Source organism: Numenius arquata, chromosome 4 (genome assembly GCF_964106895.1).
Source record: "Numenius arquata chromosome 4, bNumArq3.hap1.1, whole genome shotgun sequence".
Classification (NCBI taxonomy): Eukaryota; Metazoa; Chordata; class Aves; order Charadriiformes; family Scolopacidae; genus Numenius; species Numenius arquata.
This window is the reverse complement of record NC_133579.1, coordinates 14,395,988-14,410,651: the sequence shown is the minus strand read 5'-3', so window position 1 is coordinate 14,410,651 and position 14,664 is coordinate 14,395,988. Positions and strand designations below refer to the sequence as shown.

The following is a 14,664-nucleotide window of genomic DNA, read 5'->3' as shown; positions in this document are numbered from 1 at the left end:
TTTGTATTTATGTGGGGACCTCTCGCATGATTTTAGTGATTGAACATGTGCAGGTGCTGAACCCCCGTCCTGTGCAGTGGAGCTGTGCAGAATCAAAGCTGTTCCCATTTATGTGGGCACAAACCGGCTGTCACACTTGGGAGTGGCTCACTATTCACACTGCCATAGGACCAGCACTGGACCCCGAGTCCAAAGGGCTATTTTCAAGCAGTTATATCTCTGCTATGGGGTAGTCTTACTCTTGCTTCCAGAAAAAAAAAATAGAAACAAAAGCAGATCGCTGTGGTTTTCTGGCTGAATTTCTGAACGCTTGTAGCTTCTCGCATATCTCACTCTCTTCAGTGCCCCTGCTGTAATTTCCTGTCCTTCAGGGCATAGCTTTAATTTCTCCTGACGGCTAGTTGAGGTTATTGACTAGAGAGATCCAAAGGCAAAAACTGCCAGGCATTCCCACAAGGGAATATAACACAAATTTGTTTGAACCTCATTTGTTCATTGGAGAAGGGTCTGTGTGAGGGAACTCCCTGGCTTTCATGTAGCCCTGTTTCTAAGCACTATGCTGAATTCATGCAGTGTGTTTGCTTTCCTGTGGTCTATAGGCATATCCTTCATAGTCGGGCTGGGGAAACGATGCAGTAAAAAGCTGCTGACGCTGTGAGGGGTAAGCTGTGATCGGATCTGCTTTTTTCTCAGACAGCGGAAGGATGAGCTGGAACAGAGGATGTCTGCTCTCCAGGAAAGCCGGAGGGAGCTTATGGTTCAGTTAGAAGGCCTCATGAAACTGCTGAAGGTAAGGAGCTTCACTGGGTACTGCCAAGGAGAACAAGCAGAGTAAAGCAAGAGAGGAGAGGAAGGAGATATGACCACAGAATTCTGCAGAACTTTACTATTTCCACGCATGAAATTTGGTTTTGTATCCTTCTCTTTCTATTTTTTGCCTTACTCTTTCAATTCAGGGGTTTCAAATGATGCTCAGATTATGTTGTTACTGTAGTAACACTGCATCATCATCATCACCTACTGCTAAGTGGACAGAGCATCAGAGACAGGCTCTGAACTACTGAAGAATTAATACAGTCCTTTAAATAATACTGCAGCATGATGCAAAACAGTCCTGTTTTGCTCTTTTGTAGGATTTGACCACATCTCTGGATTTCAGGCTATCAGTCTCTGGATTGGCCATTTGACAGTGCCCAAACAGAAAATATTTTGTGGTCCAGTTCCAGGTTTTTTGAGAGTTTTCTCTGTTGAGGACATGAAATACCAAAAAACAACAACAACAAAAAAAAAAACCCAACAATAAAAAAAAAAGAAGAAACAAACTGATACATAAAACAAGTTAACTAATAACTGTGAGAAAAACAACTCAGCACTGTATACTACTACCTACTCCAGCTGACAATACAGAATTGCCCTTACGAGTTCCTTTAACTGTGCCCATTCAGTCAGACATGCCGTTTGGCAACCACATCTACCTCTCTGATCTTAGAGATGCTTCCCCAACACTTGGTCATTTTCATAAACACAGAAACAAGCCCTTGTTAAACAGATGAAACACACCGTAAATAAAGGATCTCTGTTAAAAATGAAGATGTCAAAAGGCGTGTGCCTTTTTAAGGCCGACTAGGGTAGGATGGAAAAGGTGTCTTTATTTGCAGAGTCCAGCCCTATTTTACCTGATGTGCCTGAGGACAGGTGATGCCAGAAATTAAGCTTGGAAGAAAGTGCTCTGAGTAGCATAAGAGTCTGTTTTGTTGTTGGCCACACCAGATAAAATGAGTGCATTGAAATTGTGTCAAATAGGGTTCTGATAAAAGCAGAAAGGATTTCACTGAAATCCGGTTAGCAACATGTATTCGCATCAAAGGATGAGTTGTGTCATTTGCATCTTGTCGGGCACAGGCTTCTGCAGCCACAATGCAGGAATTGGTGTCACCTGAGCAGCAGAGCCCACCCAGTAGCCATCAGATTTCTGGGAGCTGGAAGTAGACAGGATACTTTTCGTTCTACCTGTGACACGCTGCAGAGCTACAACTACTAGTCTGGGCTGCCTGCTGTCATTGCATTGCCTGGACAAAGAAAATTTTGGGTAGGAAATGATAGTAGCTTTCTGCACGCTTTGCCCTGTTCTGGTGTTTCAAAGTGTGCAGAGGTGGGACCATAACCTGGTGACATACCTTCAGCTGTCTCCACTGTACCTGCAGCCCTATTGCTCCAAATATGGCTTTGTTTTCTGTTCTTCACTTACAACCTGGCTAATCTCATGTGCTGATCCTCTCTTTCTTTAGGAAGAAGAATTGAAACAGGTAGTAAGTTACCTCTTTATTGGAGGCCTCACTAACTCCTAAACGTGATTGTGTTCCTGTGATTTATTTTACTTCCTTTGCTTGAAATGTGTGTGTGTTCTTTTGACCAAAATTAATATTCTGAAATTCTTTCACACGTTATTTTCAAGTATCTTGGGGCAATTTTCACAATTAAACACACAATTAGCCCTCTAGAAAGTGATCATGGCTACAAAGAGTCTTGAACTTTTTCTCACTCCTCTAAATAAGACATATAAGATATGGAAACCACCACTCAAATACGGTGAAACCAACCTAGAATACGAATTAAAGAACACTTCTACTATAGATAACATTTTGAAAATGTTATGAGAATTTTGAAACTGTAAGAAAAGCATAACTGAGTTTAAATTCAACCAGGGCAATGAGTTGGAAATCCCACTTTATCCAAAAAAAGTCAGGGCATTGTGTGCACATCTTTTAAAGTGGGCATTGATGCTAACAGTCCCGTGAGTCTTCAGGAAAATAACGTAGTTTCTAAATGGCTTCTGCAACCTAGATCAAAAAGGGCAAGTGTTTGTATTACTAAGGGTAAATTTTAGACTATTTCGTTGTTTCGGAGCTTTTTAGTATTGAAATGGATCTTGGAAACATTAGGCTAAAAAAAAAGCACTTTTCAGACAGCAGTCTGATAAAATATTTCATTTTAACAACACACACTTCCTCTTGCTTTCATCAGCAGCAGTAGAGTCACAAGTGTGATGTGTTCTGTCTATGGTAGAGCATGCAGGTTTTGCAGGTAATGCTCACCTTCATACAACTAAGATTTTGGCTAATTTTTGTAGAGCATCAGTCTGTTGCACACAAAAGAATAAATCTGACCAAACACCACCTTCATGTAAGGGCTGTCTTTTTTGATTCTGCAGTATTAAAAGATCTTCCATTCGCGATAGAGCTGTTTCCAATGCGACAAGAGTTTGCCTATCATATAAAATTTTCACTGGACAGTATAAGTGAAAGCACAGTTTCAGGGTGTTAAGAGGTACGATTTTTTTTCTCCCGAGAGTAGTAGCCTCGCTGAATACCAGGTGATGATGCTAAGGAATTACTCTCACAATTTCCATTAAATGATCCCCATTACGCTGTGCCATTTCATGATCTGTTGAGAGAAACAGGATTAAATTAATTTCTGGAGGAATTCAATTGGAATGAGCAGCCTGGCAATTCATCTAATGCTTATGAACTTTCTATTTCTCAGCTGCCCTTCCTTGAAAGGATAATGAGTTCTCCACATCTGTGTCGCTTGATGAGGGTTTTCCCCATCTGTCATCCCAGTTCAGCTCCGGCAGAGGGAGCAATGGGCTAAAGCTCCTGTAAAGCCGGTTTTCGTTTCATGCATTTTATCCCAAGCATGCACGACACTTGGTAGTGGGAAATCTTTTCCTGTTTAACATGAGCTAACTTAAAATCCATAGCAGGTTGACTAGGGATGGTGAATTAAATAAAATACGTGGAAGTTTTCCTAAAAGGCATGAGAACGTTGGTAGCTGCAACCAAGTACAACATAAAAGCTGAAGCCATTCACACGTCCGTGGTGGCTGTGGTAGCTCCCCTTTCAGCACGCCTTAGTCCTCAGCTGGTGGGGCTGCTGAGGTTTGGGAGCAATTCAGTGCTCAATTTCTCTGCTGAGATTACCAAGAAGTCATTACTGATTATCACAGCAGATTTCACGCCATTAGCTCTAGCCTGTGAGAACAATCACGTTTCTCCTGTTAACCACTAAGCAAGAATCCAATCCTAATAGCACTCCATTCCCACAAACTTTGGCTGAGGTGGATCTAGATGAGGAAAATGTAATTAATGTGCTCACTCCTCTGAAATCAAGGATTCCCTAGTATTCTCCGGGGGGGATCTGATCAATGCCTATAAATACTTAAAGGGTGGGTGTCAAGAGGATGGGGCCAGTCTTTTTTCAGTGGCGCCCAGGGATAGGACAAGAGGAAATGGGCACAAACTGGAACATAAGAAGTTCCGTCTAAACATGAGGAGGAACGCCTTTACTTTGAGGGTGGCAGAGCCCTGGAACAGGAGGTGGTGGAGTCTCTTTTTCTGGAGACATTCAAAACCCACCTGGACACGTTCCTGTGCAACCCTGTTCTAGGAGGACCTGCTTTGTCCCAGGGGTGGGACTAGATGATCTCCAGAGGTCCCTTCCAACCCCATATTATTCTGTGATTTTGTGATCCTCCTATTTCAACTTGCAGTTCATCAGTTTTGTCTGATACTGCCCAAATAGTATAAAAAGAGAAGAGTTTTTTTACTGGACAGGGGATTGCAAATGTTTCATCTCCCTGTGCTTCCCAAACAGTTTGTTCCAACACTGAAAGCTACAGATAAGAGAGCACTGTTTATGATAAACACAAGATCTCAGTCATAGCTGCAAAGCAGACACAAGGGTAAGCACTGGTCTGCAGCAGCTTTTACATTGCTCTTGTGGGAAAATTCCAGCGAAGAAGTACTGGCAGGCATCTTTTATTTTTAGTAAATAAAATGCCTATTCTGAAGTTCATTCCTTAAATGTGACTTGACTATAGGAAGCAAGTTTTGTCCATTTTTTTCTCATTTTCTCTGAAAGTTCCCACTGTTGTTGGCATTCCTTAGAACCAAGATCAAAGGCAAAGGGGAGCTGAGGAAAAAGGGCAAGCAAAAGAGGGAGCCGGGAACCAGAAATTCTTTCACAAATTTGTTTCACAGAGGATGAAACATTCCTTGTTGGGATGTGAGAGGAGATAGCTGTAGCTCCCAGGTCCCCTGCCCAGTGTGCGGGGATGCGACCTCCAAGGACCTGGTCTAGTGGGAGGTGTCCCTGCCCATGGCAGGGGGGTTGGAACTCAATGATCTTTAAGGTCCCTTCCAACTCTAACCATTCTACGATTCTATGACCTTGGAGCATCTCCAGGTTGCTCTCTGTGCCCTGCCTCTGGAGCACTAGAGATCTGCATGTCTGCTGGAGTGGGTACAGATAATTCCAGGAACAGGAGAGCATCTGGCCCTTATGTATTCAATTTCCTTTTCATCCATCATGTAAATGCTCTAAAACTGATCATTAAAGAAATTATCAGTATTAAATCCTCCGTTCTCCCATCAGTAATGTGCTTATTCTTCATAAACCTAATTTGCCCTTGAAGTCTCTCTGGTGATAATGTCTCTTAGAAAGGGGTGATAGAAGAAAAGAACAAATGGCTTAGTATTCTGATACATTATTTATGGTGTGGGGCAGGAATTTATAAAAATCTCAAGGGCAATGCTGCACTCCTCCAGCAATGGGCTGCTGTTGTCTTTTTTTAGAACATATTTGCCAAACCTTATCAGGGCTGCAGTGGCAGCCACTACAGAAGAAATGGCATGGGAAGAGTTAAGAAATCCTTCTGAATTCTCAAAATAAACCCAGGGTGAGGGAGACACCAGCCCTCTGGTTCCTTTCACTGTAAACAACCAGGCACATGAGTCGTAGTTCCCCTTTAGCAGCACTCAATCCTTGACGTCTACCAAACACAGGTTTTCAGTCAGAAGCTGTGTGCAGATTGGTGTGAGCTCCAGCATTTGTTTTTCTTACAGGGATGCACATTCCCAGGGGGTTTGAAACAGTGGATGAACAGGGCACCATCTCTCTTTATCACTCACCCAGCTGCGTTTGTAAAAATGACTACTTTGTAAAGTCTGCTTGAATTTCAGCTAAGTGATACTAACTGCGAGGTGCTAACAGCATGGCATTTTATATGACTGGTGTTAAAACATTTTCACTTCCAGCAGCTGAAACCACGGCAGGAATTTATATTGCCCTATTCCCACAGTGTTTGGGGAGTGCCTGAGTATATCCTCTCGAGCGAACAATTTACTAGTGCATGATTTAATAGTGGCTTAAAATAGTTCTCTAGCTCCGAATAAAAAGCATAAAACTGTATTATTTATTGCAAGTGTCAGACTTTATGTGACTGAGAGGTTGCGTGTGCTGTGAACTTCTCCTGCGGGGGGGCGGAGGGCAGGGCTGTGGTCAGCTCTCACGGCAGGGCTCTGATGAAAGGGGCCATTCCAGTCCCTTGCCCACCTCGGTGCCAGCGTCTTTCCCCTTCTCACAGCCTGAACGAGTTATGTTTTATCAAACATGCACGAGAACTGAGTGAGTGAGAGAGGGAGGAGGGCAGAGAGGTCTATGCTTTGGTGCTTATTAACTTGGATTTTTTTCACTTTAGCTGCCTGACATTTTCCCATGCTTAAGGGAAGTCAGGACTTGAGTCATATTTTCCTACTCAGTGTTTTTCTACACGGAAGCACTGCTGTCCGCTAACAACTGACTTCAGTGTATTTCTTTTAGCAAAATTAACATTACCCAACTGATCTACAGACAGCATGATGCCTTTAAGCTGAGGGATGGGTGACAAGGACAGCGGGCGCGGGCTCTTGCGAAGACCTGCTTAACCCCTTGCGCTTGTTTTGCAGACCCAAGGAGCAGGCTCCCCCCGTTCCTCACCCAGCCACACTATCAGTCGACCGATTCCAATGCCCATCAGATCTGCCTCTGCCTGCTCCACCCCAACCCACGCACCTCAGGACTCTCTGACCGGGGTGGGAGGAGACGTGCAGGAAGCCTTTGCACAAAGTAAGTCTCATTAATAGCTTCTCTGAGGTACTCAGAGACTGTCTGAAGAATCGTTACTTCTTGTGGTTAATGACTAAATGAACTTGAGCTTCTGACTTGCATGCAATGAAACAAACCCCCCAAAAAATCTGCAACGACTGTGTTTTGCCACTGAAAATCAACTTTGTCAGCCATCAGACTTTGCTGTCAAAGCGAGCAGGTAAGCAGAAGTTGGACAATGATGCCAATTAATGGATTTTATGGTAAGAGGGAATTTTGATGCAAGGTGGTCAGACCAGTTATCAGTGCTCCAGTTAGCCAAAAGAAGAATTGCTATTGACCTCAGCAAGGCGTTGGCAGTGTGTTTGGTTTTAAATAAGGACTTTGCTAGGAACAGATGATAAAATCACAGAATTAGTTCAGGTAGAAAGGGCTCTTGTAAGTCAACATGTCCTACTACTCTGAGAAAGAGGGATTCAAGGTGAGATCAGACCATTCAGGACCTTTACCAGTTGAGTTCTGGATGGGTCCTGACATGCATTTTTCACAGCCTCTGTTCCAGTGTTTCAGTGTAAATTTTTTGTCCTTCTGTCTGATTGGAACATCCCTTGATGCAACTCGAGACTGTTGTTCCTTGTCCTTTTGCTTTGGGCCTCTGAGAAAGGTCTAGCTAGACTAGACAGGAATTTAGTCTGGAAGTCTAGGTGAACACTTCCTTTGCATTTCCAGAAAACTATCATAGGCTGCAACGTGTTTTTCACTCCTCTTTTCACTCTTACATCAAGTAACAATAAATTGGAAACTGTTTTGAATTTCTAAGGCCACAGATTAAATGATTGTGCTGAGTACTAAACAAAGTAAATAGTCTATGCGATCTAAATGAAGAAATATTTCTTCTTTTTCTTATCTGCTCTCCTAAAATACTTACATCTCTGCAATTATTTTATTCGAATACATTTTTTCCCTGTTTCCCTAGTACGAATCAAATGTAAGTGGAGCTCTGGAGTTCCTCTTCTACAGTGGAAGCCTGTTTGTACCCAGGAGCCCAGTTCAGCCCTCTCATGCACTCCTCCCCTTGACTTTCATGGCATTTATGTCTGTGTGCATCTTACCAAAAGGTTGAATATATAATGCAATCAAGAACTTTCTACTGAAGTGCTAGTCGGTTCATGTATTGAACATGTTTTACCAAGGCATAATACCTAGTCCCAACGTAACAGGTTGCTGGATGTCTCGTTTTCTGTGGCAAAAGAAACAGGCAAGACATATTTTTCTTTCTGCTGTGAAAAAAATCAAGACAGGCAAAAATATGGACTGTTATAAGACAATTTCTTCCAGAACTAAGAGCAAGAGAAATAATATAGCAGCCACAATAAAATATCCATAAATAATGCTAACGCTGCCACAGGCAAATGCTTAAGTAAATAAATGTGTTCTGTTCAAGAGAAAAGGCAATATAAAAAGGTAAGCGATCACATTTAAAAATTGCTGTATTTGATAAATATCTAGCTTTATGGCATTATTTACCATATTCTCTAGATGGGAAGGTCAAACCAAAAGAACTTGAAGCCAACTGTTCTGCCATGTCTTGACTTACAACTCGGGGGGGGAGGTGGGCTAAGATTTTATGACTCCGTTCTGTGCTGCGCAAGCAGAGATACGCCTATAAATGCATTATGCAGACAAGCCATGGTTAAAGCATGGTTTCTCTTTTTTTTTTTTCCTCTTTCATAACATTTGCAATACTTCAAAGATACAAAAATGAGAAGACTTCAGAAAGGGAATGGCTGAGTGTGTGTGTGTGTTTAAGAGAGATTAACTACTTCAATTAACATTCCAGTAACCATTTGCTAATGGATATATTAAAAAAAAAAAAAACCCTCTTTAGGATTTGGGGGATTTTTTAAAATGTATTGGTTTACATTCAGCCAGTTTGAAAGAATCTACAGCAGTCGAATGAATCTACAGCAGTCGAATCCTCCCAGTTCCTGTGAATAATCCAGTCTGGAAGATTAGAGATTCTGTGGGATATATTGATTATTCAGCTACAATAGGAGCTATGTTTGGGATTTTGGGGGAGTTAAGCATGCGTTACCCACAGCCTGCTCCTAGGGAAGGAGTATTTCATGCAGCTCACAAGGATCTTTCATCATTGATGGTTAAGGGAATATTGCCAGGTTCAGCAGGGAAGCACTTCTAGATCCATTATTAGAAAGAATTTAAAAGCAGCCTAGGGCTGTTTAGAGAGGCAATAGTGCTTGCTTTATTAAAAAAAAAAAAAAAAAAGAAAGAAAAAAGAAAAAAAAAGAGAGATATAAAGTAAATTATGGAATATTCAAGAAAGTCCTTGAGCTACAGGACAGGCTGAGCAGAAGCAAAGAGGAAAAATCCGTATCAGTCTTGATGAGGTCAAGTGTGTTTCTTCAACATCTGCCATAATTATCTGGCAAAGACCTGACAATAATGGTGTCATTAAACAGAGCTGTGGGAACTTAGAGAAAACACTTCATTTCTTCCCTCCTCCCCTACAGACATTTTAAATGAGTTCATGCTGGATTTAATCTTCCAGGCCTGGTCTGCTGGTGTCACCACACAAATGCAAGCTTGATGGCAATGAATAATCTCCACATATCTGGCATTGTGATTAAATGAAGCATGAGAGTAGGCTTCTGCTCTTGCATACAGCATAAGTAAATGAGGCCATTCTGCAGAGACCTCTTCTGCACGTGTCCCTCATAAGGACTTCGATACCCTGAATTATCACAATGGCATCTTTCAACAGGGTTAAAACTGCTTTCAACCAGAAAACATATGTCTTGTGAAGAATATTAACCCTGTGTTTTGTCTGTCTCTTGCTTCAGGTGCAAGACGAAACTTAAGAAATGATTTGCTGGTGGCAGCAGATTCAATCACCAACACCATGTCTTCTTTGGTAAAAGAACTAAATTCTGGTGAGTGAGGCTATGTTATATTTGAAAAAATGGGAGGTAGGAAAATATAAACCAACAAAAAAGCAGTGTACTGTATCTTCAAACCTTTTTATGCTTTTAGAAAAAATAACAGCTTCAGGAATACAGCAGTTCTGCAAGCCATGGACATAGAGGTGAAGCTGGATAAAGTGAAAACTTCGAGAAGTTTGTTTGTGATTCCACATGGAGCAGGATTTCACTCTTTAGAAAATTCATTCCGTGTAGAACCTATAGGACCTCTTGTAAAATGCAGTCTGTAGTATTCTCATAAAAATACTGTACCTAGTAACCCAGATAAGTAAAAGCTTCACTCTTCTGTCCCACCACAAGAAGAAAACAATTAGCTCTGCAGATATATGTAGAATAATATACTGTTATTCACTATGAGGAGGTGGCATTCTAAGCTGGAAAGGCAGAGAAAGGCTTACAGAAATAGGCAAGTCTACTTACTCTTGTGAAAGTTAAATGGAACCGTGTGTCACCTTTTGCTTCCCAGAAGTGGGCAGCGAGACAGAAAGCAATGTGGATTCTGAATTTGGACGGACTCACTTTGATGACCTTGTTCCATCCCCAACATCTGAGAAGGCTTTCCTCGCACAGATCCATGCCCGCAAGCCAGGGTACATCCACAGCGCTGCTGCCACCGGCTCCATCCGCAGTGACATGTGGGTACCTGCTCGATTCGCCTTCCTAATCTCATTCTTTTTCTGTTGAAAAAGGAAAAATTTTTACACTGAAAGGGTTATTAAGCATTGGAATGGGCTGCCCAGGGAAGTGGTTGAGGCACCGTCCCTGGAGGTATTCAAAAGACGGGTTGACATAGTGCTTAGTGACATGGTTTAGCGATGGTTTTGTTTTATTTTTTTATCAGAGTTAGGTCGATGGTTGGACTAGATGGTCTTAAAGGTCCCTTCCAAGCTAGACAATTCTATGATTCTGTGATTCTATGAAAACAATATGCATCATGTAATATTTTCATTCCCTCTCAACTATTTGATTACCAAAAAAAAATATGCCTAAATCCAAGTGAGCACAGCTTCATGGTTAGATAGTAGTGAGCTGTGTAAACAATAAAGGCCAGAACTTAGGGTGCCCTCAGGGGTGAGCTGTCTCACATCCAGTCTGGTACACTGGGGCAGCATGGAGGCTGTGGGACAGCTATGCTCCCAAATACGTCCTGCAGTCCTATTCCCTGCTTATCCAGACTGAGGGGCCCTCTGGAGCCCACTGGAAAAAGAGAAGCTGTTAAATGGACAATGCTTTTTATTGGACAACTCAATTGATCAACCAACTGATTTCATTTTAGAATGTGAATCTTCCTGTCAAAGAAAATGGGCACCTTTCCAGTTATTTTTAGTTCAACCTCTGTGTATCAAGTTATTGATAACTTTTGTTACTCATTTCCATGGGGAAATATCCATTCCCCCAAAATGCCTTCAGCAGAATATGCCCTTTGATCTACTTCATCAATACCAGATCACTGGAAAGGGGAAATAGCAGAATTGTTTTCCACTGACTAAAAAATCCGGCTCTCCTCATAGCTTACAATAAGGAGAAGTCTTATTGACTCTGAATGTCATTCATCTCAGGAGACTATTTATTAATAATTGTCTTTAGGGTTACAGAAGATGGAGACCCCTATGTCAGAGCAGATGATGAAAATTACGAGAATGACTCTGTCCGCCAGCTGGAGAACGAACTGAAAATGGAGGAGTACCTGAAGCAGAAGCTGCAGGATGAGGCGTACCAGGTGGGAGGACAGGAGCTGCCCATGCATGTCCATAAGTGAGAAACAATAATGCGCCACAGCTGCCCAGTGCCCTTCTTAACCTGTCCTGGGCCCTGGGGCATGATGTCTTCTCTGTTACTAGAGCAGCCACATTCCGAAAACTGCTGCTGTTCTCTTCCACAGACACGCATGCATCTGGCCTTTGTGCATTTCCAGGCAGACCACACTGCCTGAGGCACACAACAGTAGTCCTTAAGCTCACCAGGGCATCAGGTGGGACAGAATTGCCTCTGAGCTTGTTCTCTGCCGGTGTCTACCAAGTCACTTAGACCTCACTCCACCATACCACAGAGGCTGGTTGGTGGTGTCAAGCCGAGTTCTGGCTATATTTAGATTATTTTTTTTCTCCAATAGCAAAAAACATTCATAATGGTTTCTCCAGTGTGAATTGAAGCTCAAGTGCAGTCTGTGTGTTATTGTCAGAATCTGGAAGGAGAGGAAAGGGTCCGAAATGAATTGTATCCCAGAGGACTAAGTGTTCAACAAGCATCTAGTACAGAGAAGCTTGGGGATTTGGCATTAAACACCCCCTAAGGAACTTTTCAAAGAGCATTTGTTTAAGAATTTGAGTAAAGCAAATTTGGCAGGGGGGAGCTGGAATTCTGCAGATATCCTGTCCTGTCTGCATAATGGTCTCCACTTCTACCTAGTGTAATGTACTATTGCCAGTTTTTAAATTATTCTGACTTCAATCATCCTAATATAAAATTAATTACTTCTTGTAATGTTGGTAGTAATGTCAGTAGGAGGGCATACTCTGTTCAGTTATTTGGGAGCAGAGCTCAAGCAAGCAAAAATAACTATTTTCCCACATGATAATCAACTAAAATTTGGAACTTAGCACTACAGAATATAACAGCGACCAAAAGTATAAATGGGCTAAAAAAAAAGGATGAAGCAGGTACTGAGATATCAGATGTGTGGAAATGAGGTTCAAAAGCACCTTCTGAGCAGCAATTCTTTAAACTGCTGATTGCTGGGAGCTAACAAGATCTAGCCATGTTTCTGGTAGTTTTTCTCTAGTGTCCACTGCCAGTCACTTTGGAGACAAGAATCTGGGACTGACAGGTTCGTCATCTAATGAAGAATGGCTGCTCTCGTGGTCTTCTTTTCTGTAAAGCTGCTAGGATAAGTTAGTCTTGTAAAATTTCATTGACTCATATCAAAACTGCAGGTAGTTTTGAGGTTGATGTGAGCATCTTTTTTTTTTTTTTTTTTTCTATTGTTTACCTGGTTCTGCTACATGCCCGTGGTAGCCTGCCAAAAGTCATTTCATTGCAAAGGTCTTTAAGGACATGATGACAGGAGCAAAATTATTATAGACTACCTACTAAGGTAACAGTGGGTAACATGGGGGTTTTTGTCACAGTTTTTTATCCAAGATAGGAAATGAGAAAAATGACAGCCTTTAAACTTCTGAACAGGATGAGCAGCTACTGCTGATGTAATGAAAAGTAATTGTCAGTTATAAAGAAGTACCTCAATGGTGACAGCTGTCAAGCATCAAATAATAAATGTTACTATTGCTGGTAAAAATTCCATTTTCTCCAGAAAGAATGATAGACCAATTTGACTGTACTTTGATTACAGTATGGAAGTGCAGTATATGGCAAGTGTTACATGAGTTTCACAGGTTGCCAAGGGATTTTGTACATGCACAAAGTTGAGTATGCACGTGCACTGCAAAATAAGGGCATTCGTTGTGTAGAAGTTACACATCGCTTAATGGAACTGGGTGTTACTCTTGCTTCAGTCAAAACAGAGCTTTTCTACTGTCTTCAGTCAACATGCCCAGAAGAAGGGGAGGAAATCTTCCCATCGATATCAGAATAAAACTCCTTTTGAATTTAGGTCAGCTAACACTACTCCCAGGTGAACTTCATTCCCCATTGTTCTAGATTATTTGTTTCCACTGGAGAAAAAAAAAAAAAACAACAGAAAAGAGAAAGGCTTTTTTCTTTCAAAAATATATTCACTGAGGGAACAGAAAGTCCTCGTTCTAGGCAAGTTCTGTTTAATACCATTTTTCCAAAAGAAATTTCATGATGTACTTCACTGTCTGTGAGATTGTCAGGTCCTATCAGGCAATGATTTGACAGTAGAGACTTGTAAGTAGAAACTATTTTTAGTAGATAAACACAGACCCAAAGCATGCAACGTTCTTCCCAGTATAAGTGATGCTCTTTCCATTAGGGAACCTGTTTAAAGCAAGTGAGAATATGTATTAATTTAGTAGGAACCACTAAGATGATTAGGAGATGGTTGGATAGTGTCATGTATTGATCCTGAGATATATGCTTTGGCTTTGGCTTGTTCTCTGCATTTTGCAGTTATTTTGTGGTATTTTGCTATGTTATTCCTTTTTCTACTAGTATCACTGAGATAAAAGATACAAGATAAAGACACAACTAACTTTCTACTTACAAAAACAAAGGAAAATGGGGAAATTTCTGTTTAGGGTATCCTGTTGAACAGTGGCCAGGTCAACTCTTCTCATTTTACGTCCAATCATTGGAATTTATTACAGGCTATTTTACTATTTGTACTCACATGTACACTGCATTCATCTGGATAGCCAAAAAAAGCTGGTGGCTGTAGCTATCGTAATGCAATTGTCAGCTGAAAAAATCTGCGAGGAGAAACTCCTACTAAGGTTACAGAATGGTAACCTCAGTAACAATATGGTAACCATTTTTATGTTATTAAATGTCTCACTTCGTGTAAAAGCAGCACATTTAGAAAAATGTGTAGATGTGGTGTAGCATGGAAGACGGTTGGTCAAAACCCACTCCTGTTATTTCGTGTCACCTTGTCTCCAAGCAAGATTTTCAAGCTAAACCCTAAATTAGTATTGACGTATGAGCAGAAAACCCAAGATACACAAGGAAATCTGGGACAGAGGACCTCAAAAGAGACTTCTTTCTCTCTCTTTTTTTGAAGCATGTTGTAAATAACAAGTATCTGTACCAGGAAAAAACACAT

At 41.4% G+C, this 14,664-nt stretch overlaps 1 protein-coding gene across 4 annotated transcripts in view; it reads left to right on the top strand.

The window, feature by feature from the left end:
* DTNA (dystrobrevin alpha) overlaps positions 1-14,664 on the top strand; it is a 99,030-nt gene that overhangs the window by 77,379 nt on the left and 6,987 nt on the right. The window contains exons 16-21 of one of the 4 annotated variants that reach the window (XM_074146439.1): positions 694-790; positions 2,289-2,306; positions 6,786-6,945; positions 9,786-9,875; positions 10,390-10,558; positions 11,511-11,643. In XM_074146439.1, the coding sequence (XP_074002540.1) occupies positions 694-790; positions 2,289-2,306; positions 6,786-6,945; positions 9,786-9,875; positions 10,390-10,558; positions 11,511-11,643 (667 nt within the window). Of the gene's footprint in view, positions 1-693; positions 1,260-2,288; positions 2,310-6,785; positions 6,946-9,785; positions 9,876-10,389; positions 10,559-11,510; positions 11,644-14,664 lie in introns of those variants that run through there. The other 3 variants (XM_074146437.1, XM_074146438.1, XM_074146441.1) reach the window with 3 other exon arrangements.